The sequence below is a fragment of the Fulvia fulva genome, chromosome 5 (assembly GCF_020509005.1).
Source record: "Fulvia fulva chromosome 5, complete sequence".
NCBI classification, from domain to species: Eukaryota; Fungi; Ascomycota; class Dothideomycetes; order Mycosphaerellales; family Mycosphaerellaceae; genus Fulvia; species Fulvia fulva.
In genome coordinates this window covers 131,817-152,954 of record NC_063016.1, presented here as the reverse complement: position 1 = coordinate 152,954, position 21,138 = coordinate 131,817, and the positions used below count along the sequence as shown (strand labels likewise).

Genomic DNA, 21,138 nt, shown 5'->3' with positions numbered 1-21,138 from the left:
CCGCTGCCGATCAGTGGAGGTTCTGGAGGAAAGCTGAATCCTCGTTCCTGCTTGTACACTACATGTACTTGGCTTACAATTGCAACGCTTCTTATTCAGAGGCAAAGAATCGCAGCGAAACAAATGTACTTGCTGACCATCTCAGCTGTCAATGAACCTTTCGCACCAGACTCGCATCCCATGAGGCAGGAAGGCAATACACTCGAACACAACTTCCCGGTGACAGCAGTCTCCGCGCTTGACTCGGTGCGCCCTGAATAATGGGCAGCTGGCCTTTTCCCACGCTGCACTTTCGTCACTATGCTGCCAGCCACCACTTCGGGACTGTGGGAGCTTGACTGCATCTAGTCGAGCATGAACGCTGACCGAAAGTGCCCTGCAGCGGGGGGCGGGGCGCTTGGTCGACGTACTGCTGGAACATCATCACGATGCAGGTGCTAGATTCCTGCATGCTCATCATGGTATTATGTCTATCTGTATTGCCGTCGTGTTACAGAGCCATGTACCGCGTTCCATAGTCGATGATTCTGTCAAGCGGCGTGGTCTTTCAGCCTCGCATCGACAGGTCGCGTCGCACAAGAGGACTTCCGCCTGTGTGCTTTCTTTGCCTTGGTTGGTCCAGCCAGACCAAGCAAAGCAGTGAATCTCGACAACACAGAGCTGACCGAAGCAGACAGCGGCTTCTTTTCGTAAGCCGCTCCAAATTTCTGTCGAATCTCCTCCTCAGTGAAGCGCCTCGTCTTCGTCCTTAGCATGTCTGCAATCTCCTGCTGCGTCATCCCAATCTGATCGCCCATTGGCACCAGACAACTCGCAAGATGCATATAGTCTTTTTGCAGGAGCTTAAGCGTCATCATCAGGTAGTCAATGTTGTGGAAAGTCAAGGCTCGACCTTCTCGGTATGCTTCCTTTGACTGCAGAAAGTGGAGTGGCTGTTCGCGCCAGTGCCGGCGAGAGTTGAGGTGGTGGGCAGTGTGGTAGCCGTCGTTGAAGCAGAAGCGGTTGCTCTGTGTGACGCATTAGTCTTCGCTCACAACCAAACCTGGACACTTCGCAAAACTTACCGGCACGTCAACTAGGGTGATGCTGGAGCGAAAGTCAGAGTCTGGCTCTAAGTCATCGACGAGCGCGTGTTGCCCCCAGTTGCCAATCATCAAGCCCAGCCGGAGTAGCACAAACGGAATAACGAGCGTGAAGATCGAAGCTCTGGTGTTGACCTTCGTCGTCATAAAGTACAGCAAACTCAGACCCGAGATTTCCCACCCAAATGCCTTCGCGGCAGTACTCGACTTGCCCTTCCGCACAAAGTACAGCGGCAGATCCAGCCACACGAAGAACAGAAAGCGTCCAAGGTAGTGTAAGAAGTGCCAGACATTGTCGCGCTGATACCGCACCGTCGAGGAGAGATCATCCGGTCCATTCCCTTCAATGTGGTGATGCTTCACATGATGGTAGTAGTACGAATTCCACGTATGCCCCATCAAGGGATACATAACATACGGAAACGCCAAATCCAGCCACGCCCACTCCTTCGCCAGCACACCATTATTGTGAATATGATTATGCATCATGAGCGTGAAGGATCCCGTCCACCAGAACGTCCAGGCCACGTGGAGAATTCCATGGATGTAGGTGAAGTGGCGGAACAACCACAATGCGCTGGGGACGTTGATGAGGAGGTAGGTCAGGATGTGGGTCAAGAAGACGACGTCGGTGGGGTGGCGGACTATGCCGATGGCGAGTTTGGTGTATGGCTTGACGATGTAGCGTTTGAAGGGTTCGGAGAGGTCTTGGTCGTCCCACGATACGAAGACTGTTGGCTCGAAGTCGGGGTGGGATGGGTCGTTTAAGGCTTTTAGGCGTTCGATGGCGAGTTGGTCGTGCTTGGCGATGGTGTTTGCGGGGGCTGTGTTCAGGTCGGATGTGTTTCTCTCGGAGGTGTTCTTGTTGGCGACATCCTCGAACAAGTTCTCGAGGACGATGATGTCTGGCTCCGTGAGGTATGGGTGGATGTTGTTGGCTGTCATCTTTGTGACATGGAGTGCGAGAAGAACGCTGTTTCTTGAAGTCCAGCAACAGTGAAGTGAAGGGGAGTCCCCCTTTCTCCGCTAGGACTAGCGTGGTGATCGACCTTGCATAAGTCGAGACATCATCTTCAATTGTCCTACGTTCAGTACACTCTGTACTTCTGTAACATCGCAGTCCGCGGGTACCATCGCTCAACTGCCGTATATCTCACCGGCGCCATTTCGCGCCTCAACCGGTCGGCGGCCGAGATCTGGAACGTGGATATGCGCGGCACATCGCCGGTTGGAAGATGAGGAAGAGGAGACATTCAAAGACAAGCCGTGCATACGGTCGCACCAGGACGCTTAAAGACAAGAGAAGGAACGAAGCGTACAAGATGAAGTGCAGTCAAAGCAGCTGTGTCAGCAGCGGCGCCCCAAACTTTGAATTGTGGCTTCCAACAAGAGAGTTATTCGACCAAGTCCGTTGCGGCCGAGCGCGTCCTCTTCGCTACAAACCTGTTCACTTGGATGTATGGGCGTGCTCAAGCAGTTGCAGAGCATAGCAAACTACGCGAGGCGCTCGCCGATGCCAAAGTTCCGTTAAAACTGTTAAAACTGACGCGGATGGTCAAGGACAGCCGTTGCGACCGACCTGAGCGGTCACTACTTTATCCGCAAGGCTTTCCACGGGATGTATGGCTACCCTGTTCTTGCCAATACAGCGTCTTCGAGCCTAGGCGTCACAACTGTCGCCGAAGTGAAGCGGCCATCCCAGCTAAACTCGGCATCGTAGCGAATCACTCAGTAATCACGGCAGGTAAGGACACCTGTGACTGCAACGCTCGAAGACGCTGTACCAGAGCACTTGAGCGAGCCACCACCGACTTCGCCGGATACATATGGTTGAAGGCTTGTCCCGTCCGCGGGAGCGAACGACGGGGGCTCAGCAAGTCGCGGAGAGACTGAAAGGTAATGAATCATGGACCACTTGCTTATTTTACGTGTAGTAATCATCAATGAATCGACGCAGGATCCACTCCTGCGACGAACAATTAATATACATGCCATCTCCAGGGTGTTACCCTCTTTGCCGCAAACACTCTTGGGGTCCACCATTGCACCTGTGGTCTCGCCTTGACAGCTCGACGCTTGTCCCCCACACCACCTCGCTCAACTTCAAGGAGGGCAGGAGCAACCTGCAGTGTTCCTGCACTCGCTACCGGACGTGCATGTGCCTCCTCCTGGACCTATACGTGGAGGGCAAAGTAAGAAGGCCGACTGGCTTGGGCAGTATGCTTTCAGTCAAACGGACTACTTACAGACCAAGCATTTGAAGGGATGTCCACATTGCTGTATCTGTCAGTATTCATACTCGATGTTCAGCTCTGCCTTCGACCATACACTAGATGATGTACATCCGGCCGCAACCGCGACTTGGACCAGTGCGAGGGCAGCAAGGATCTGGTAGAAGATCGAAAACTGCATGATGGGCGGTACGACGATTGGGTGTGCCGAAGTTTCGATGGACAGGATATTCTCGACTGTCTCGACGGACTTGTTATCCAGAGTGGGCTTTACGGACGACGGACTGGGCTCTTATACCATCTCCCTACGCCGAAAGTGATCATTGACTTCAGAACACACCGCCTGGCCTGCTCGTTGGAGACCGACATTGAGGCATAACATCGACCACGGTCATGTCGGATCCTCACCATCTCGCAAGCGTATCGGCATATACGCCGCTCCGACGGCGAACATATCCTGGTCGGGAGAGGATTTACCCGCGCGCTTGCGAAGTGCTAAGGATCCGATACGACCGTGGTCGATGTTAGCCGCACGATGCTAGGAAATCGAGAACTGACCAATGGCTGGTGATTTGAACATAGCTTCATCAAGCTACGGCCTCTTCGGACAGCAAGCGGGTAACAAGACTGTTCCCGCGTCGATCACTCATCATGGCGAACCCGGGGTTGCAACAAATCAACGAGCAAGAGCCCGGCGGCAGTAAACTTCGAGTTGTCGATCCGATGTTCGCAGACGCTGTAATAAAGGCAAGTTCCAGTGGTCCAGGACGAAGTGTTGGTTTCTCGAGACAGGGAAGAAGACGGTGAAGGTTGATGTCTTGGTATTGACAGAAGACTCCCAGAGCCGTTCAATAGCGTCGGCCTGGTTGGTGGAAGCAGTGTCGGCGGCAGGCCTCGGGACCCTAGAGGCAGCCTTGAAATTAACGCCGAAACGCGCTTCGCAGGACTTTTCGAGTCCCGCTATAACGTTACCAACTGCAGCATGCGCTTACCCGTCTACGACGAGTGGTCAGGATGAAGCGCCTACCGGGCGGAACTGCGACCTGACTGGTGCGGTCACCGACCCAACCGTCGGTGGGCCTCCACGACCCCTTGCTGCTGCCACATGATATCGTGGAAACATCAGCGGTCATCGGCTCGATTGCCCACAAACAAATACGGTACCACATTGCCCTTTCGACGGCTGACGACCGTTAACACCGACCGGCACCCTGCAAGCAAGCATCACAAGCATCGCGCACGCGCTACGTACTCATCGGGGTACTGCACGCCTAGACCATGGGTAATGGCCTAGTGACGGAGCACAAATATCGACACGGTCTCGCGGCAACGGTCGCTTCCGTGACATTAGGTTATACCGTGGGAGCGCTTAGCCGGCTTCGGCGTGAGTGTTACGGCCGGGATGGATCTCCATGTGATCAGAGCAGAAGATGTTTGCGAGTTTCGCTTTCGGGCAATGTTTTTCTCGAAGGTTTTATGAGTAGACGGCCTTTCAATCCTGTCCTGGCCATCATGGGGCTTGGAGGCATTTGCGGAGCCGCAGTGGATGGCCTGAGCTGGGTACGCGGTATTCACTCCTTAAGACGCAGGTGCTGAAGCAACCAGGTACGCCTTGCCGCTACGATGCTCCTTCGTCGAAGTGATGCCGCCAGCATGATACATTCTTAGCAAACTACTCGGGCAACAATCTGTCAGAGCGACTGGTATTGCGAAGAAGCTGCGGACATTAAAATGGAGCCGTCTGTATCGACCGCGTCTTCCTTTATACCACTTACCAACAGCTGGTCGCGAGCCCATGCTAGATCATGATACCAAAAACGAGCATATATGGCTTCCCAGTCTTCAGGCAGCTTAGGAACGTGCACTGGCTCCAATTCTGGATGGCGACGGCAAGGTGCCTGAGTAAAGGAGTCCCTCCACGGTCATTCGAGAATGAAGATCGAAAGTTGCCGCCGGTACTGCATCCCACGGCGTCCTCTGCTCTTGCGCAGTCGCAGTATCACGCCAAGCTCACATTGGCGAAAATTGAGCTTGAAGTCAGTCTGAAGTGAAGTGCAAGTGAAAGAAGGCATCGCTCGAGGACTCTAGGCTTCTGCGACAAGCGCACTCAACTTCGTGGACGGATATACGTCCGCCAAAATCAACATCTGGCGTCATTTCAAGCGGCACAACACGAACACCATGAATTTCGACATCGTATCAACAGCAGTCAGGCCGCTTTCCGGCTGTGTCAAAAGGTGAGGCTCCTTCCATCAACAAGGTGAGTACTGACCTGACAGTAAATTAGCCTCTTCACCGACTCACGCTGGTCCGACCTCGAGATCCGATGTGGCGACCGAAGCTGGGCTGTCCACAAAATCGTCGTCTGCTCGCAGTGCGAGTTTTTCGCCACAGCATGCGACCGCAATAGCAAAGTGCGTATCTCGCTACAGTCTTGTCACCCCAACGTGTATTGACTGTGCCATAGGAAGCTACAAAAGACGTCATCACCCTCCAGGGTGACTTGCCAGATGCTGTCCATGCCCTCATCCACTTTCTGTACACCGGCGATTACGACGGCTGTGATTGGCTGGAAGAAGACGACTGGATGCCTCTTGTATTCAACGTTCACGTTTACTCTACTGCAAAGAAGGGTGGCCTCGATAGGCTTGCTGGTGTCGCCGCTAGGATATTCAAGGACCGCGCCGGGAATGAGTTGTACGAGGCCGCGTTCACTGATGCCATTGAAGAGCTACACCGACATCCAGAGGCGGACAATCTCCTGGAGCTCAGGAAATACAGCGTGATGATCGCAGCCCTGAATGGCGCCTCGCTGTACGAGGAGACTTCTGGTGGTGGCAGGTTCTGGGAAGTCGCCAGGGCTGTGCCACAATTTGCTGCGGATGTGCTTAAAAGCGTGCTTGAAGAGGCTCTTCGAGAAAAGAAGGACGAGGCAAGAAAGAAGGAAGAGCGATGTGAGAGGTGCAAGGTTTGCCTCCACTGTTGTGAGTGCGAGGAAGAGTACGACGAAATGGTATAAGCATAAAGGGGAGGATCGAGCTAGCAGCGCTGTGCTCCGTGCTTCCAGATGAGGGTTCTGTCACGAACCTCAGCTCTGCAGACCCCGAAGGCTGGAACGAGGAACCCTCATGCGAGACTTGCTAATCGGCGGGCACGACGAGCAATTGCAGTGTATGCCATGCTACAGACATTTACACCTGTTCCCCCACCTGATAATCTCTATCTGCCGTATCGTGGCGCTTCAGTGTGCTGACCTTCCCTCTAGACGTACTGGTATGCCTGGCTTGGGCCACCATCGACCACAGCATCAACCTGCTTCAACTTCCACGAGAACCGCTGGCATCCAGCCTTATTGGCCGGCGCTCTGCTCGCAGCAAAGATCTCATACCCAGTAGCATCATTTCCACAGCCCAGCCACCCCTTCCCCTCAAACTTCAACGTCGCATCGTAAACATTCGCGAAGCCGTGTGTAAGTGAACGCCCTGCAGCAGCATGGTTACCCTTAGTGAATTTAAGCTTGCCGCCGGGCAGGCTGACGAAGACGGCCTGGCCTCGTGGAACGACCACGTCGAGGTTGAAGGTGCTCTGGCTGTTGAGGTAGGTGAAGATGGTGGTGTTGCCGTTCTTGGTGTTGCTTTGGCCGATGACGGAGTGAGAATCTGTGTTTGCTGGGACGCTGGTGACTGTGTCCTTGCCGATCCAGAAGGAGCCGCCGTTGGCGTTGATGACGCCGGCGTTGAGAAGGGTGCCAGAGGGCCCTTGGGCCAAACCGGTGAAGCGGAGTGGTTCAGTTGTGCCGGCCTGGGCAGCGGCTGCAGCGACGAAGGTGGCGGCGATGAAGGACTTCATGGTGTTGTTTTGTTTGTTTGGCGGCGTGATAGATGTCGAGTGCTTCCCAGTCGTGTGGGCATGCCAGCACTTATAAACCTTTGGCCCATGTCTCCTTGCTCGTCAACGACGGACGAGGCTGTAACCTGGGGTGATCATCGGTACAGGAGACTCAACTCAGGCATTTACAGCGTCTTGTCGCAGCGGAAGGTTATTTTGTTCAACTATAGCAGGCGGCAGCAGGGATTGCAGCAGTTCACAAACGCGAAAACCTGGTACGGGCACTAAAGGCACAAAAAGATAACCTTCCGCTGCGGACAGACGCTGTAGTCCGGCGGAAACTCCCCGAGCAGTGCCTGCTATCATTACTTAGACCAGTACAGTGTCGCCATCGGAGTAGGCCCGAGAGACAAAACCTCGTACGGCGCTGCTTAGTTGAAGAGATGCTCCAGAATAAGAGACTCGTATTCTATTGCAGTCGTCAGTTTAGTGTGTAACAAGTTGTGGCTCGCGGATGGGATCCTAGCAAGCAGGTCATGGATGTTGCTATTCTTGCTTTGCAAGGATGTGATTTCGCCAAGGACTGTAGCAGAACATCTCGCTCCAAGACTTGCCTCTCCATCTTCGTCTCTATCCGAGAATCCTCGTACTCCTGTCGGCTTTCGGAGACACTTCAGGATGATGCTGCGTCTTCTCGATAAACACCCGGCAAAGTACAATGTGGCCGCTTTGTCGATCGGCTGAGACACATATAGATGTGCAGAATTTGACGTACAGCGTCTGTCAGCAGCAGAGTCACATTCTCTTCCCGAGTATCCTAGCAAAATCCAGGATTCCAGCAAATTATCTCAGCCGGCTTCGTTGGCAGCGGCCGCTAAAACCAAATGTTACTCCGCTGCTGCAAGACGCTGTAGAAGAAAAGCAAGCGCCACCAGAAGAGTGTCGATATGAGTGCAGCCTCGCCATCGGTAGCACTATTGCAACGACCGAGGGACCACGACAACAAGCACGCTTCCTTTCAACAGGTGGAGTCGCCGCGAGTGCTGAGTGAAGACTGTGGCAGGCTGCCAAACCATACGGCCTGTCAAGGAGGTTTGTCGAGTGCGGTCACCCCTGGTGCGCACCTTAGTGACTGATGAGATGGTGCTGATCAACACGTACAGTGGAGGCACCTTCTCTGCATGATATGCTTCGTGAGGTAAGCTGTTGTCGCTGCTAATTGTTGTCAGGAATGCGAGGGTTGCAGTAGCGATGACTGCTGTGCACTATTGCAGGCATTATTGGGGCACATACTTGCCCACGAGAGGATGGCACAACAGTATCATGCATTGCTCTTCGACATCTGCATTGTGGTTGCTTGTTATGGCTCTGGCCGATTCATGCCGAGGCAGGACCACCTGGGCCGCGCCGTTTGACTCTCCAGGAAAGAAGCTTTCAACCACGGAGATCTCCACTAGTTTCTTCACATCTGGACCATGGCTTGCGTACCTAGGTAGTGTGGCACCTCCCAACGGCGATGGCACTCGGCAGGATGCATTCTCCGCAGGACGACATGCAAGCCGCACGAGATCGAGGCGTGGGCCTTGAACGTCGCGACCGTTTAACGCCCACAACGGGATAACCAATACTGCAGTAGGTCTCCTTCCTCTTCACACCCGGGGGCAATCTGCTGCGATGCTCATGTCGTACCGAGTGAACCGCGCATGTAGTACGCCGAGATTAGTGGTGTCCGCCATCGTGACTGCACTTCTATTCCTGTATTTTGTCACCGTCTGGGGAAACGACAGATCATGGCATCAGGGACAGCGAGCTGGGATTCCAACAACAGAGGAACAGCGCCATGAGCTTGGAGGTGTGGAGGATCTCTGGAGGAAGCAGCAAGAGAAGTTGGAGCAGCAGCAGAAAGAGGCGACCGGACAGTCAGGGACGGCAGCGGTTGCAGCAGAAGCTGTTCAGACACCGGACACAGAAGCATTATCGACTGAGAGTGATGGCAAAGTTCGGCTGGATGCGCACAGACTGTCGAATCCAGATGCTTTCCGTGCTCACTTCGATGCCGTGATCAAAGCTCCCCGCGTGACATGGCAGCAAGCAAAAGATGCGTGCCACTTCGCCGACCCTGGCAACGTGAACTTCCAGTTTGGCGATGGCGAAGGAGGATTCATGCTCAATAGTTCCTGGACGCTGCGGCCTTGGCCCCAAGAGGACCACGATGAACAGAGAGCAATCTGGCAGAAATTCGTTATGAAAGGTCTGATACCGTGGAAAGATCATGGCCACAGATTCGAGGGCCGCGGGATTGTTATTGTTGGCGGTTCTGGAAGGAGTGTCAAACGGATAATGGTCATGATGAGACAGCTTGCGAAGCTGGGCTCTAAGCTACCCATCGAAATACACTACTGGGGGAAAGAGATGGACGACGATAAGCGGAAGAAGTTGACTAACTTGTGGCCACTGCTGTACTTCAACGACTTGTCGTCGCAATCGAACATCTATCGTACCATGTACGACGACACTCCTGGAAGAGGAATCCACTGTAAGCGCCAGTGACAGAAGGATGGATTTTGTGCCGGGAGACTGACATCGGAACAGACAACCTCAAGACTGCAGCTCTGATAAACTCCCGCTTTGCTGAGCCATTGCTTTTAGACTCAGACAACATACCTATTATAGCTCCAGAATCGCTGTGGGAGTCGGATGAGTACCGAGAATATGGCACGATCTTCTGGCCCGACATAGCAAGGTACGAGAGGAAACGTTGTCTTGAGCGATTCTAGACCATGACTGATGACAGATAGGACTCGAGCCGACAATCCAATATGGTCAATCACGAACACCCTATGCCGTCCAGATGAGTTCGAGCAGGAAAGTGGCCAACTGCTTGTCAACAAGTCGAAGTTCTTCTACCACCTGCAACTTGCGGCATGGCTCAACGCACCTCGCCTTGATGCTAACGGCAGATATGCAGAAAGCTTTTACTACAATATCCTACTGGGAGACAAAGACACGTTCCGCTTTGCATGGCATGCTCTAAAAACGACATACGGCAGACCAAGAAACGCCATCACCAGCGTCGGGACGTTGAGCAAGGAGTCGGAAACATCAAGCTTCTACTGCGGTCACAGCTTCCTGCAATACCATCCCGACGGAAGACCTCAGTTCATGCATGGTGGTCTACTCAAAACCATGCAGAAACCAGTCATGAAGTGGCAGCGCGAGCAGAATGGCGGCATATTCCAGGTGTACAAGAAGTATGAGTACGATACCGACCACAGCAAACCTTTCCAGGTCTACATTGGTGGTGATGAGATGAAGTACTTCCCGGATAAGGCGAAGTACAAGATGGGGCCTACCTTTTGCACTCAATATCCGACCATTGACGCGAAGCCGTTGGAAGAGCTCGTGCCTGGGTTCGAGAAGGCTTTTGATGAAAGTGGTGGATATTGGATGTTGGATGAGCCGGAGAAGGCAGGCTGATTTTCATGTTGCGCGGGATTAGATAGCTGTGTTCGAACGATTTATTGCAGATATCCCCGAACGGAGCCCGCGTGAAAATCCAATTGAGTCTTATATCGCCCTCTCGCTTCCATCCGCACGGGCCCCTGTCGACCAGGCTTGGCACCCTGCGGAGGCTGGCTGACAGCGAATCTTTGTTTTCACTTCATCTCCTCACGCCGCACTTTATCTCATCAACATCAAGTTCATCACGTATTCCAGCATGCTCTGGTGATCTGACTCTGCCGACGACGTTCCGGAACATCTCGTTATCGCCGGGGGATGTGCTGCAGCGGATCTTCGCCGTGACGCGCGCGGACGTCGTATATTGGCGTGCGATGACTTGCTACCGTATTTTCATCAACGAGTGGTACTGGAATACGACCCGCAGCGTCTAGTAGATCCATCATCAGAAGGCCTGCGATCGGCGCCACCGACAGAAGATGGGCGAAATGCTGCCCACGGCGTGGACTTGTGGGCCACGGTGGACCTCACAAGCCTTCAACTCCGCATTCTCCTCATTCTTGTCTCGCGCGGCGTTGTCTGATGCAGGTACTCGGACTGCCCAAAGGACCCGTGTGACACACGGTCGCGGCGTCTGATAACCTCCGAGGAGGTCTGGTATCGTGCCCACATGGGTGGAGACTGGGAACTGGCAATGCGTGCTTCCAGATCAGCCCTCGCGTCTCACGGCATGGCCAGACCGCTGGCATGCCGTGGCTCGCTGGATGATACGGGTGCATGTATGAGAGTAGCTGCATCGAGCATCGGCAGGTCTCCCTTGGCCGCTACTGTGATGGCGTCGTCGCTGCTGAAGGCCAATGAGCCGGGGCCCGCAACATACTATTAGGCTCTAGCTCAATGCCTGCAGTGGAGCGAGCTGCGTATAGCAATCCACGCTAGCTGCCGCTTGGACACCACCTCGAGCTTGCAGACAACATTGTTGTGGACACCCACAGTGATACTGTACGACCCAACGTTCCATTGCATTTCGGCGAGCGAAGACTGCATTGTCCTTACAGAACGATCTGTATGCAGGATTTGGCGCCTCGTGGAACAGCCTCGTGGCCACCGACTGAGCAGCATTGACCATCGTGAAGCCAGTCACCGAACATGGCATCCTCTAGCTCGGCGACCACAACGATGACAACAGACGGACGTCCAACTCTGCGAATGGAGGAAGTTCCTCTTGAAGAGTCTGCCTCTGTCGACTCTACTGGCGGCCATCCAGCTTCACTATCCACGCACAGGGCAGGATATTCCAAGCCTAGATCACCAACGGAGCAGTCACAAAAGACAGATTTCTCTCCAAGATCCGCATACGTACCGCAGTCTCCCTCATCTGCGCAGCCCTACAGCACAGCTTACTCCGGCATGTTCTCGACGGTTGGGAAGCCAGGAAACAACGACCTTGCCGACAAATCTCTCGCCCAGGACATATACGGCGCGGCAAATACAACGCTGTCCACGGCATCACAGTGGTTTAAGAGGACGAGTGAGCCGCAGAAGCACTTGAAGCTGAAGCGTACAGCGTATCTTGATGGCCTAAGGGGCTTTGGCGCCTTACTCGTCTACATTCTGCACAACACGGGGTGGTCGCATGGAACCTGGGCACTTACCATTATGGAGGCTGGCTGGGGCTGGCACGGACACTACTACTTCGCCACCGCTCCGTTCATACGCACCTTCTTCAGTGGTGGCCATCTCGCCGTGGCCGTGTTCTTCGTTATATCAGGCTACGTGCTAGCGGCCAAGCCTCTCAGTTTGATTCAGTCCAAGGAAACTGTGAACCTCGCGGACAATTTGGGATCTGCGCTGTTCAGGCGATGGCTGAGGCTATTCATTCCTGTCCTTGTGCTTACCTTTCTCTGGATGAGTAGCTGGCATTTGCTTGGTTTCCGGCCAAGTGTCCCCCAAATCCCCGAGAGAACGTATCTCGATGAGGTCTGGAAGTGGTACTGCGACTTTAAGAACTACAGCTTTATCTTCAACGATAGCTACTTTAACGCTTACAGCTTCCACGCTTGGTCCATACCGCTGGAGTTTCGTGGCTCGATTGTCATCTACACTACGCTAATTGCCGTCGCTCGCTGCAACACGGCCAACCGCCTACGGATTGAGTGCGCTTTGCTATTCTACTTCATGTACATTGTCGATGGATGGTACTGCGCACTGTTCATTGTGGGGATGCTTCTATGCGATCTGGATCTACTGGCTATTCGGAGGGAGCTACCGCCTGCGCTCAAACGGATATACACACAACCTCAATGGGTCTGTTACATTCTCTTGACGGTTGCCCTGTACATTGGCAACGTACCCGCAAACTCCAACGACATCATGGAATTGCGTGGTACTCCAGGCTGGTATTATCTGTCTTTCCTCAAACCACAAGCCGTGTTCAACCATGCGTGGTTCTTCAGATTCTGGGCAGCAACTCTGCTGATGATCATTATCCCTCGCCTCGGCTGGCTGCAGTCCTTTTTCGAAACGCCGTTCTGCCAGTATCTAGGCAGGATCTCCTTCGCATTGTACCTGGTGCATGGTCCGGTGATGTGGTCAATCGGAGATCGAATCTACGCAGCAGTAGGCCTCGCTCGTGATGGTCACGATGCGCTTGTTCCTGCCTGGATCAACCGCTTCCCGTTTCCCAATTGGGGCGTGACTGGCCTTGAGGTGAACTTCCTCGCGTCGCAACTCATCCTCTTTCCACTGACACTTTGGTTGGCTGAGGTTTTTACGAGGTTGGTTGATGAGCCCAGCGTCAAGTTCACGCAATGGTTGTTCAAGACTCACACGACACCGGAGCGGGACTTCTTAGTATGAGGGCCTGCTGTACCGATGAGCAGGCATCTATAGTCATTTGAGATTCGACTGCCGAATATCATTGCGTCCCATCAAGAAGCACACCTTTCCTACACTCTTGACTACATCATGCTTCAAGACGCTGCAGGCACACGCAGTGCATTGAACAAGCAGCTTGTCGATCTGACGCAACACGCCGATCGCACCGCAACCAGCTGTTTGAAAGCACACGCGGCGGCGCGTGGCTGCATAAGGTTTATGCGACCCGTCACGGCAAATGCCGACATCCAACTTCACGAAGCAGAAGGCCGAGGCCACAACGACCACAGACGCATGTGTGACACAGCTTGTCCTGCTCTTTCCGAGACTCTCCCCGCATCGAATGTGTCGGCAAGAAGCAGGGCAGTGCCGGCGGCGTCACTACCGATTCAAGAGTCTCGCAGCAAACCAAAAGCGTGCGGCGCAGTCAAGCACCGTATACGACCCGCAAGACACAAGCATACCTGCAAGGCCAACCAGGTGGACTCGAGCTGTGTCGGACTCCACCTTGCCAATGTGACGGTGTCCTGCCGAGAAAACTCACGCTTGCTGGTTGAAGGTGAGGATCTTTGGCATCTTGATCCTTCCATCTCGGTCATGGTATCAAGACTGGCACATGCCTAACGCACCGAGGCAGGATGCGAACACCAGGAAGGACGCCTGCCCAAATCCTGTCATATCATCTAGCAAACGCAACACCCTACTGAACTTGGCAAGAGCTACGCGCAACTGGTTGCAGGCGCATCCTGGCAGTTCTGTACAAAATTATTGTGAACACTCTCGACCAACATGAAATGACACCGCTCACGCACCGGCGGCAGTTTCCGGTGACTACACATTACTGCCCGCGTTGTGGCAGAAGAAGAATTGTCGTAAACTATATGCATAGTAATAGAGCACTGCCAAAAGCTGGCTTGAAGGCGCCTCATTGACAAAATGTGTAGACGAGGCGTCGGCGGACCACCCAATATACGACAGCGCTCCGAGAAGGAAGCACCCCATGGCGAAACCGAGGGTGGCACGAATTTCCCGCACCCGCTGAAATCACGTCAAGCAGCGAGAACGACCGTGCCACTTGCACGATCTCTGATCGAAAGTGAATTGCGGAGCCTCTTTTGTTCCTGCGGACGGAAGCTGCAAGTTAGCCGCAACCTTGGAAGACGCCGAGGCACGCACACGCCATTGAATCACTCTTGGGTTTCGCTCTTCATACCATACGCCATGCAGCGAATAGCAAGCTTGGGATTTCCGCCGATGGGCAGTATCTGCTGATTCTGGAAGTGGAGATAACGCGAAGCGGGAAGGTTGGTTCTTCTCACAGTGCTAGTACGCTATCGGCCTCGGACAACACTAGCATGAGTTCTGTTGGGCTAATACAATAGCATGGCATGGAGTTCATCGACCTTCACTGGTGACTATCCGGCGGTGGTAGTGCTAAGGACCTGCATACTGGCACTTTGTCGTGTGTTTCAACTTCTTATCCCTTAGCAGCTACTCATTCGCTCGAGCATACATCATGAGGTTGACAACTCTGCTCTTCGGTTCTCTAGCAGGCTTCGCCATCGCTGCGAAACTGCCAGACTGCGCAGTAAGTGAACAGTCTCGAAAGGGGGCGGATACGGTACTGACTGTGAGTCGCAATAGGGCAGCTGCATCAGTCAAGCAGTGAAGACCACCGGATGCTCGTCGCGAGACAGTCAATGTATCTGTTCCCACGATAGCTTCGAGAGCTCCGTCAAGCAATGCACTGTGACCAACTGTGGTGAGGGCAAGGCCTCAGGTGAGCGCGCTTCAACCATGGCATGGAACTCAGCATTGACTATGGACAGGTGCCGCAGCCTTCGTTGCAGACTTCTGCAAAAGTGTGAATGATCTCAAGAAGAGGCACGGAAGGTGGCAAGGCAACCAAAAGCAGTCCAAACACAGCAAGAACAACAGCCAATACCATCAACAACGCGACACTCAGTACAAGCAAAAGGATTTCAAAGGCAAAGTGGTCACTCCGCCCAAGTATGGAAAGCCTTCAGCTCCGGTCTACGCATATGTCGCCTCGATGACGGTGTGGGACTCTGCGCCATCAGCCACAATCTACGCTCCAGGCCAGTCACCAGCAGCGAAACCGTCAAGCAACCCATACAACAGCGGCTCTGGTCAGGGTGGTTGGGCCAAGGCAAATGGGGACAGACCAGCATACGCACCACCCGCTGCTCCAGCTGCGCCATCGCCCACAATCTACGCTCCAGGACACTACCCAGCAGCTGTGCCATCTAGCAATCCCTGGAACGTTGGCTCTGGTCATGGTGGTTGGCCAAAAGCGAACCCTGGAGAGCAGCCAGCCCATCCGCCGGCTGCTCCTTCAGCTGCACCATCATATCGTCCTTCGTACGCTCCCTCGTACCGACCGTCATATGCTCCATCTATGGCATCAGCTGCACCCTCGGCGGCACCTTCTGGCTATTGGGCGAAGAGCACCTACGGGAAGGCAAAGGGAACCTATGGCCGGGGTCGGCGATGATCTGAGGAGCCTTTGCTTCACTCTCGTAATGAACTCTCAAGATGTAAACGATGATCTCGGAATGATACGGCAGATAGATGACGTGGAAAATGTACTAGAAAGACACCATCCATGGTATTTTGCAGCTTATACCCTCGTATTGCATACACCGACAACCAATTGCACTTTCGCAACACTGCAGATCGTCAATTGCTGTCGATCTTCGTCGCGTTGAGCTTCCGCGTCCCATACCACGTTCTGCTGATTCATCGGCACGACTTGACACACTCGAAGCTCTCGGTTGTTGGCACGACAAACGTTTCGCTGCGGCCAGCACGGAGGAGGAGCTGATGTCCGCGGTGCATGCACGGTGACAAGACAAAGTTTGCTCATGCAGCGGAGCGTGAAGTCTAGCGGCACAGTCTCCGCACAACTCCAGGCCCACCAGGTCCAGGAACCTGCCGAGCCGAGGGGCTTGGCTAGCATGTGAAGGGCAATCGTCGAGCATTGTCAATTTTCGGTACACAAGCTCCAGTGCTTGGTACGCCGGCGATGGCGCGTTCGTTTGTATCCCGCGTCATTGTTGTCCACAGCATCTCGCCCACTTCGTGCCCGGGGAAGTTGCACCATGTGGCTTTCAATCTGGGAGAATGTTCTACAAGCAAGAGCTGTGGACGCAAGGTTTCGAGCCATTCTGTCGGGAGCTAGTAGAGCTCTCAAAGCTCTCTGTCGATCTAGACACATGAAGTAAACAGGCACAAGACACGCTGTTGTTGTTCGTCGCTCTGTGACATTATCCTGCTGAAAGCGGCAACCATGGAGAAGAACTTCAACAGAATGGCGTTGAACAATGGCAGGTCGCCTCTGAGCAGAATGCTCCAAGGCAGGAATGGGACTCTCGCGATCTTCCTGGTCGGCTGCACCATCTTCTTTGGCTACCAAGCCATAATCGGATGGACCAAAAAACCGACCTTTAAACATGTCGACATGATTCCTCGCAAGATCTGGCAATCGTGGAAGGTGGACTCTCTCAGCTTCGAGGGTCGAGATGCTGAGCGCGCACGAGCGTGGACGACGAAAAATCCGCTCTGGCGGTATGAAGTGCTGACAGACGGCAACGCAATCTCTTACGTGGAGCACCACTTTGGCCCAAATGGCTTCGATCGACCAGATATCATTTCCACCTACAAAGCGCTCGATGGTAATCGCATCATCCAGGCGGATCTACTGCGCTACATTATCATGTATGCTGAAGGAGGCGTGTGGGCGGATATCGATGCAGAGGCGATCTTGTCGATTGATTACTTCATTCCGAGTCGATTCGCCGAGAAGGATGTCAACATAATCGTGGGTATCGAGACGGATGAGCCTCAATTCAAGGACCATCCAATTTTGGGTTCAAAGGCACAATCTTTCGTTCAGTGGACATTCCTCTGCAAGCCAGGCCATCCCGCTATGATGCGATTGATCAACAATATCCTGAACTGGCTGAACAGACTCGCTGTGAAGCAGAACAGAGGCATCTACGACCTTGTCCTGGACTTTGACGAGGTACTCAGCGGTACTGGACCTTCTGCGTTCACTGAAGCAATCATCGCCGAGATCTCTGCCATCACAGGAAAGAAGATCGGCTGGGACACTTTCCACGATATGAGTGAAAGTACCTTGGTCGGAGGCATCCTGGTTCTTCCCTCCGAAGCCTTTGCCGCAGGGACTGGTCACTCCAAGTCTGGTGTGCACTCCAGCAGTAGAGCATTGGTCAAGCATCACTTCCATGCATCTGACTGGACTTCCAAACACCCGCGACACAAACATCCCATCTACGGAGAGGTGGAGCGATGCAACTGGAATGTTGAATGTGTTGAGCTGTGGGATGCGAACACGGCTTTCTTCGACTCGTTGCCGGAGAAAGAGCAGATGGAGATGATTGGCATCAAGTATGCTGATGTGCACCTGTCGGAGGCTGGTCGCGGCTTGAATGTTCCACAGATGCCATTCAAAGCTTGAGTAGACAAATGTAGGCATGAAAGAGAAGGAACAGCCAAGAAAGGCGTGAGAATCCTACCACAGACTACCCAACAAAGCCCTTGTCACGGCAGATTGGCTGCAGATTGTCTTGGTCTAAGAGGACCACCGCGCGATGTTCCACATCAGCACCCCCATTGCATGCAGCTAGCAGAACCACTCACGGACGGTACTGGTGGTTGTCTAAGTGGCGCTAGAGTTGGCCCGAACTTGCGACAAGACCGCTATGGAGACCACCAGAGGAAGTTGATCGACTTGCCTACGAGGCGAGTGTCGCGCGTGGTCAGAAAGAAGCAGGAGGGCGGGAAGAGTGCGAGCGCCAGGCATGGCAGCATACCCATGGGTAGTCCGCAAGAAAGATGCCCCAAGAAAATAAATGACACAGTGCTCGCGTATCTCATGTCACAATGTAGAGCCCAGCAGAGGTAGCGACAGTTGAGGCCTGATAATGCTTGAAGTAGTTGTCGCAATCGACCGGCAGAATAATGTTGCATGCAACTTCAGAGCCCGCTGACACCTTCCTATACTCACAATCTCCCCATAACTCCTTCGCGTATGTCCAATATCCGATAGAGTCTACGAAAGCTAATCGGGCATCGCAAGCTCGCAGTAGGCCAGATCTTGTAACAGAGTACCTGCTTCGATGTCAATAGCCCCTGACCTTGCGTCCTCTATGCCAAACGCTAAGAAGATGACATCGTCAATATAGCCGTGATACTTCTGCTTGTGGTTCCGCCAACTCATACTTGTGATGTAGATAGCCTCCGTGTGACCAGGCGGTATATCCGAAGGCTTGTTGCGATAATGGACAGAGTTTGTCGCCTCTGTCAAGTCGCTTCGCCCGTGAATCCAGTATGGTCGCTGCGATATAGCGTGGATCTCAAACGGCGCACTGCGTCTGAAGAGCATGATGTACGGCTCGTACACTGCATGGAAGTCGTAATACGTCTTGTGATGGAAGATGTGCATGATGAAGGTGTTGTCGTCCGTGGGCACGCATCTCCTGTCCTTTCGCTTGCAGAGAGTGATGGACAACGAGTTGGTAGCCTGGTGGATGGACTGAAGTTGCTTGTTTGCGTTTGGCATGAACGAGCCCATACATCTCGAGTCATTGATAGCTGCCAATGGGGCGAGATCGGGTCCAACGCCGCCATGATACTCCAGTTGGGCGAATACGCGGTTAGGCCAGACATCATGGTGGACGTAAGCCGCGCCTCGGCTGTCCCAGAACAGAAAGAAATTCTTCTCGATTTCGTGCCAGGGTTCAGGCCTGTGTAGCTCCACAGCAGTCCTGAACAGTCCGACTCGAGGTCGTTGCAGACGGAATGACTCGAGCATCATGCGTGCATCTTGCAGCCATTGCCCGAAGCATGCGATCGATGACTGCGATCCATACAGGAAGTAAGGCTCTCCTGCGGTGAAAATGACGTTAGCTACACTCTCGCGGATGGGACAACGATTTGACAGGTCATGCAGCCTTTCGCACATGGCTACGTACCTGGTCCGTAGAACATGCGGCCGTCCCGAGGTCCTGTCCGCAGATTCGCCCAAGCAAGCTCGCCTTGGCAGTTCCCGAGTATTGAAGGCTGTACTGGTAGCACAGTTGCATCATCGCAGACCAAGACACCAAACAAGAAGCTGGCAGTACACACAATTTCCTGAGCAAAAGCAGCCTGGGCGGGCTGTTCGTGCTGGGCCACTACAAGCCATTTCTCTGCCGAAGTCGGATGAGGGATCAAGCTTGGATTGTACGCAGCCTCGCCGTCGAACCAGAAGAGGAAGTATTTTCGGTCTCGCGTTGTGAGTGAGAAGATCTCTCTGTAGTCGGGCACAACTCTGCCGTTCTCATCTGTCCTCGGCATGGCTGTGTCGACATCAAAATCGTCCTCGTCGTCTTCATCACCTTCCTTAGCCTCATCTTGCCGGGCATGCAGTTTTGCGAACGTACCATCGGTTTGATGGTGGCCATCAACATCATCACCTTCTGGATCTACTTCGTCTTTGGAGGCGAGAGACCCCATGGCTCCCTTCACAGCTTGGACAGAACCCAATCGCATTTGGGCAACATCACCGCCACCGACATCGCCAAATTTGCGCACTAGCTGGTCCAAATGTCTTGCATTTGCATCATGATGGTCGTGTCCGAATAGCGCTCGGAGAGCTACCAAAAGGCAGAGTGTCAGAAAAATCGGCAGCACGATCCATCTGTATTGCCTTAATCGCTTCGCGGGTTCTGCCCGTGATACATGATTGAGCTGGCCAGTAGTTGAGACTTTCAAGTCCAGTAGAATTCGTCTCCAGGCCTTCAGTCGAGCCGACACCACAGGTGGCATGCTAGGGATTGTGATCTTCCAAGGGATCTGAGATGACGGTCGTGGTATGTCGAGCTCAGGATCTGATGTCTTTCGCTGATACTGCCCGGGGCCCCAGGCAGACTGCGGGTGCAGTGCATACTCAGACATAGTTCAGGCCGACAGTAGACTCCACGTGCCTTCGTTACCACTTGCCATACTGCCACCGAGATGCAGTGACCGGTATGAGCTCCAGCTACAAGAAGCTGACACGTGATAGAGCGGCCAAAGGTGCAGCGCAGCATATTGACCACGGAAACATCCACACAACCACAGCGGTCTCTGGATCTCGGCTCCAGACCTAAGATCGGCCTGGAGCGCTCACGATGGTGGCGGACCGCGGCGTTGGAGCTTGAATTTTGCCTCGGACGTAGGCAAAGCTTCCTCTGCGAACCAGAAGGACGGTGAGCCCGCAAAGTCCACACGCGTACGTAGTGTGGTGCACATTTGCTGCGCTCGCCGCTCTAGAGCATTGCAGTGACAATGTTGGTTGTTCGATTGAAGGAAGAAGTCGGCGTGTCCGGATGAGAACACCGGACGAAGTGGTCGCATCGGCACGAGTGGACGCCTTGGCGTGAGCTGATGTGGCGGCCTGAGGCAGGAGCTTTCTCTCACTTCAAGATCGAGAGGATCACGGCGAGGACAACGAGATCGTCAGCACGATTAGGATCCTCCAGGATAGCCGCGAGGCTGAAGAGTTCGCAATCGTCTTGTATCAGCGGCATAGATAGATGGACAAAGGCAGTATCAACATATTCATCGCAGTTCTACAGCCAACTCCTACCAACAGC

General features: G+C 53.7%; 9 protein-coding genes across 9 annotated transcripts; 5 read left to right on the top strand and 4 right to left on the bottom strand.

Moving 5' to 3' along the window:
- Nucleotides 1–530: 530 nt before the first annotated feature.
- On the bottom strand, nucleotides 531–2,027 carry CLAFUR5_05422 (uncharacterized protein; the record flags this gene model as incomplete). Its single annotated transcript, XM_047904570.1, has 2 exons — nucleotides 531–1,007; nucleotides 1,065–2,027. The coding sequence occupies 2 exons, from the start codon at nucleotides 2,025–2,027 to the stop codon at nucleotides 531–533; spliced, it is 1,440 nt and encodes a 479-aa protein (XP_047762743.1).
- A 1,158-nt stretch (nucleotides 2,028–3,185) lies between these two features.
- CLAFUR5_20042 (uncharacterized protein) lies at nucleotides 3,186–3,494 on the bottom strand (the record flags this gene model as incomplete). Its single annotated transcript, XM_059462894.1, has 3 exons — nucleotides 3,186–3,256; nucleotides 3,329–3,359; nucleotides 3,411–3,494. 3 exons carry the CDS (start codon nucleotides 3,492–3,494, stop codon nucleotides 3,186–3,188), a joined length of 186 nt encoding a protein of 61 aa, XP_059318992.1.
- A 2,000-nt stretch (nucleotides 3,495–5,494) lies between these two features.
- CLAFUR5_05421 (uncharacterized protein) lies at nucleotides 5,495–6,332 on the top strand (the record flags this gene model as incomplete). Its single annotated transcript, XM_047904569.1, has 3 exons — nucleotides 5,495–5,550; nucleotides 5,601–5,727; nucleotides 5,781–6,332. 3 exons carry the CDS (start codon nucleotides 5,495–5,497, stop codon nucleotides 6,330–6,332), a joined length of 735 nt encoding a protein of 244 aa, XP_047762744.1.
- Nucleotides 6,333–6,574: 242 nt separating this feature from the next.
- Nucleotides 6,575–7,162, bottom strand: CLAFUR5_05420 (Ecp32-2; the record flags this gene model as incomplete). Its single annotated transcript, XM_047904568.1, has 1 exon — nucleotides 6,575–7,162. One exon carries the CDS (start codon nucleotides 7,160–7,162, stop codon nucleotides 6,575–6,577), a length of 588 nt encoding a protein of 195 aa, XP_047762745.1.
- Nucleotides 7,163–8,815: 1,653 nt separating this feature from the next.
- Nucleotides 8,816–10,618, top strand: CLAFUR5_05419 (uncharacterized protein; the record flags this gene model as incomplete). Its single annotated transcript, XM_047904567.1, has 3 exons — nucleotides 8,816–9,677; nucleotides 9,734–9,884; nucleotides 9,940–10,618. 3 exons carry the CDS (start codon nucleotides 8,816–8,818, stop codon nucleotides 10,616–10,618), a joined length of 1,692 nt encoding a protein of 563 aa, XP_047762480.1.
- Nucleotides 10,619–11,749: 1,131 nt separating this feature from the next.
- On the top strand, nucleotides 11,750–13,459 carry CLAFUR5_05418 (O-acetyltransferase PaAT-1; the record flags this gene model as incomplete). Its single annotated transcript, XM_047904566.1, has 1 exon — nucleotides 11,750–13,459. The coding sequence occupies one exon, from the start codon at nucleotides 11,750–11,752 to the stop codon at nucleotides 13,457–13,459; it is 1,710 nt and encodes a 569-aa protein (XP_047762114.1).
- Nucleotides 13,460–14,993: 1,534 nt separating this feature from the next.
- CLAFUR5_05417 (uncharacterized protein) lies at nucleotides 14,994–15,992 on the top strand (the record flags this gene model as incomplete). The annotated part of the gene is made up of 3 exons (XM_047904565.1): nucleotides 14,994–15,065; nucleotides 15,122–15,257; nucleotides 15,307–15,992. The coding sequence occupies 3 exons, from the start codon at nucleotides 14,994–14,996 to the stop codon at nucleotides 15,990–15,992; spliced, it is 894 nt and encodes a 297-aa protein (XP_047762121.1).
- A 795-nt stretch (nucleotides 15,993–16,787) lies between these two features.
- On the top strand, nucleotides 16,788–17,978 carry CLAFUR5_05416 (Initiation-specific alpha-1,6-mannosyltransferase; the record flags this gene model as incomplete). The annotated part of the gene is made up of 1 exon (XM_047904564.1): nucleotides 16,788–17,978. The coding sequence occupies one exon, from the start codon at nucleotides 16,788–16,790 to the stop codon at nucleotides 17,976–17,978; it is 1,191 nt and encodes a 396-aa protein (XP_047762120.1).
- Nucleotides 17,979–18,581: 603 nt separating this feature from the next.
- Nucleotides 18,582–20,458, bottom strand: CLAFUR5_05415 (uncharacterized protein; the record flags this gene model as incomplete). The annotated part of the gene is made up of 2 exons (XM_047904563.1): nucleotides 18,582–19,408; nucleotides 19,495–20,458. 2 exons carry the CDS (start codon nucleotides 20,456–20,458, stop codon nucleotides 18,582–18,584), a joined length of 1,791 nt encoding a protein of 596 aa, XP_047762222.1.
- Nucleotides 20,459–21,138: the final 680 nt, after the last annotated feature.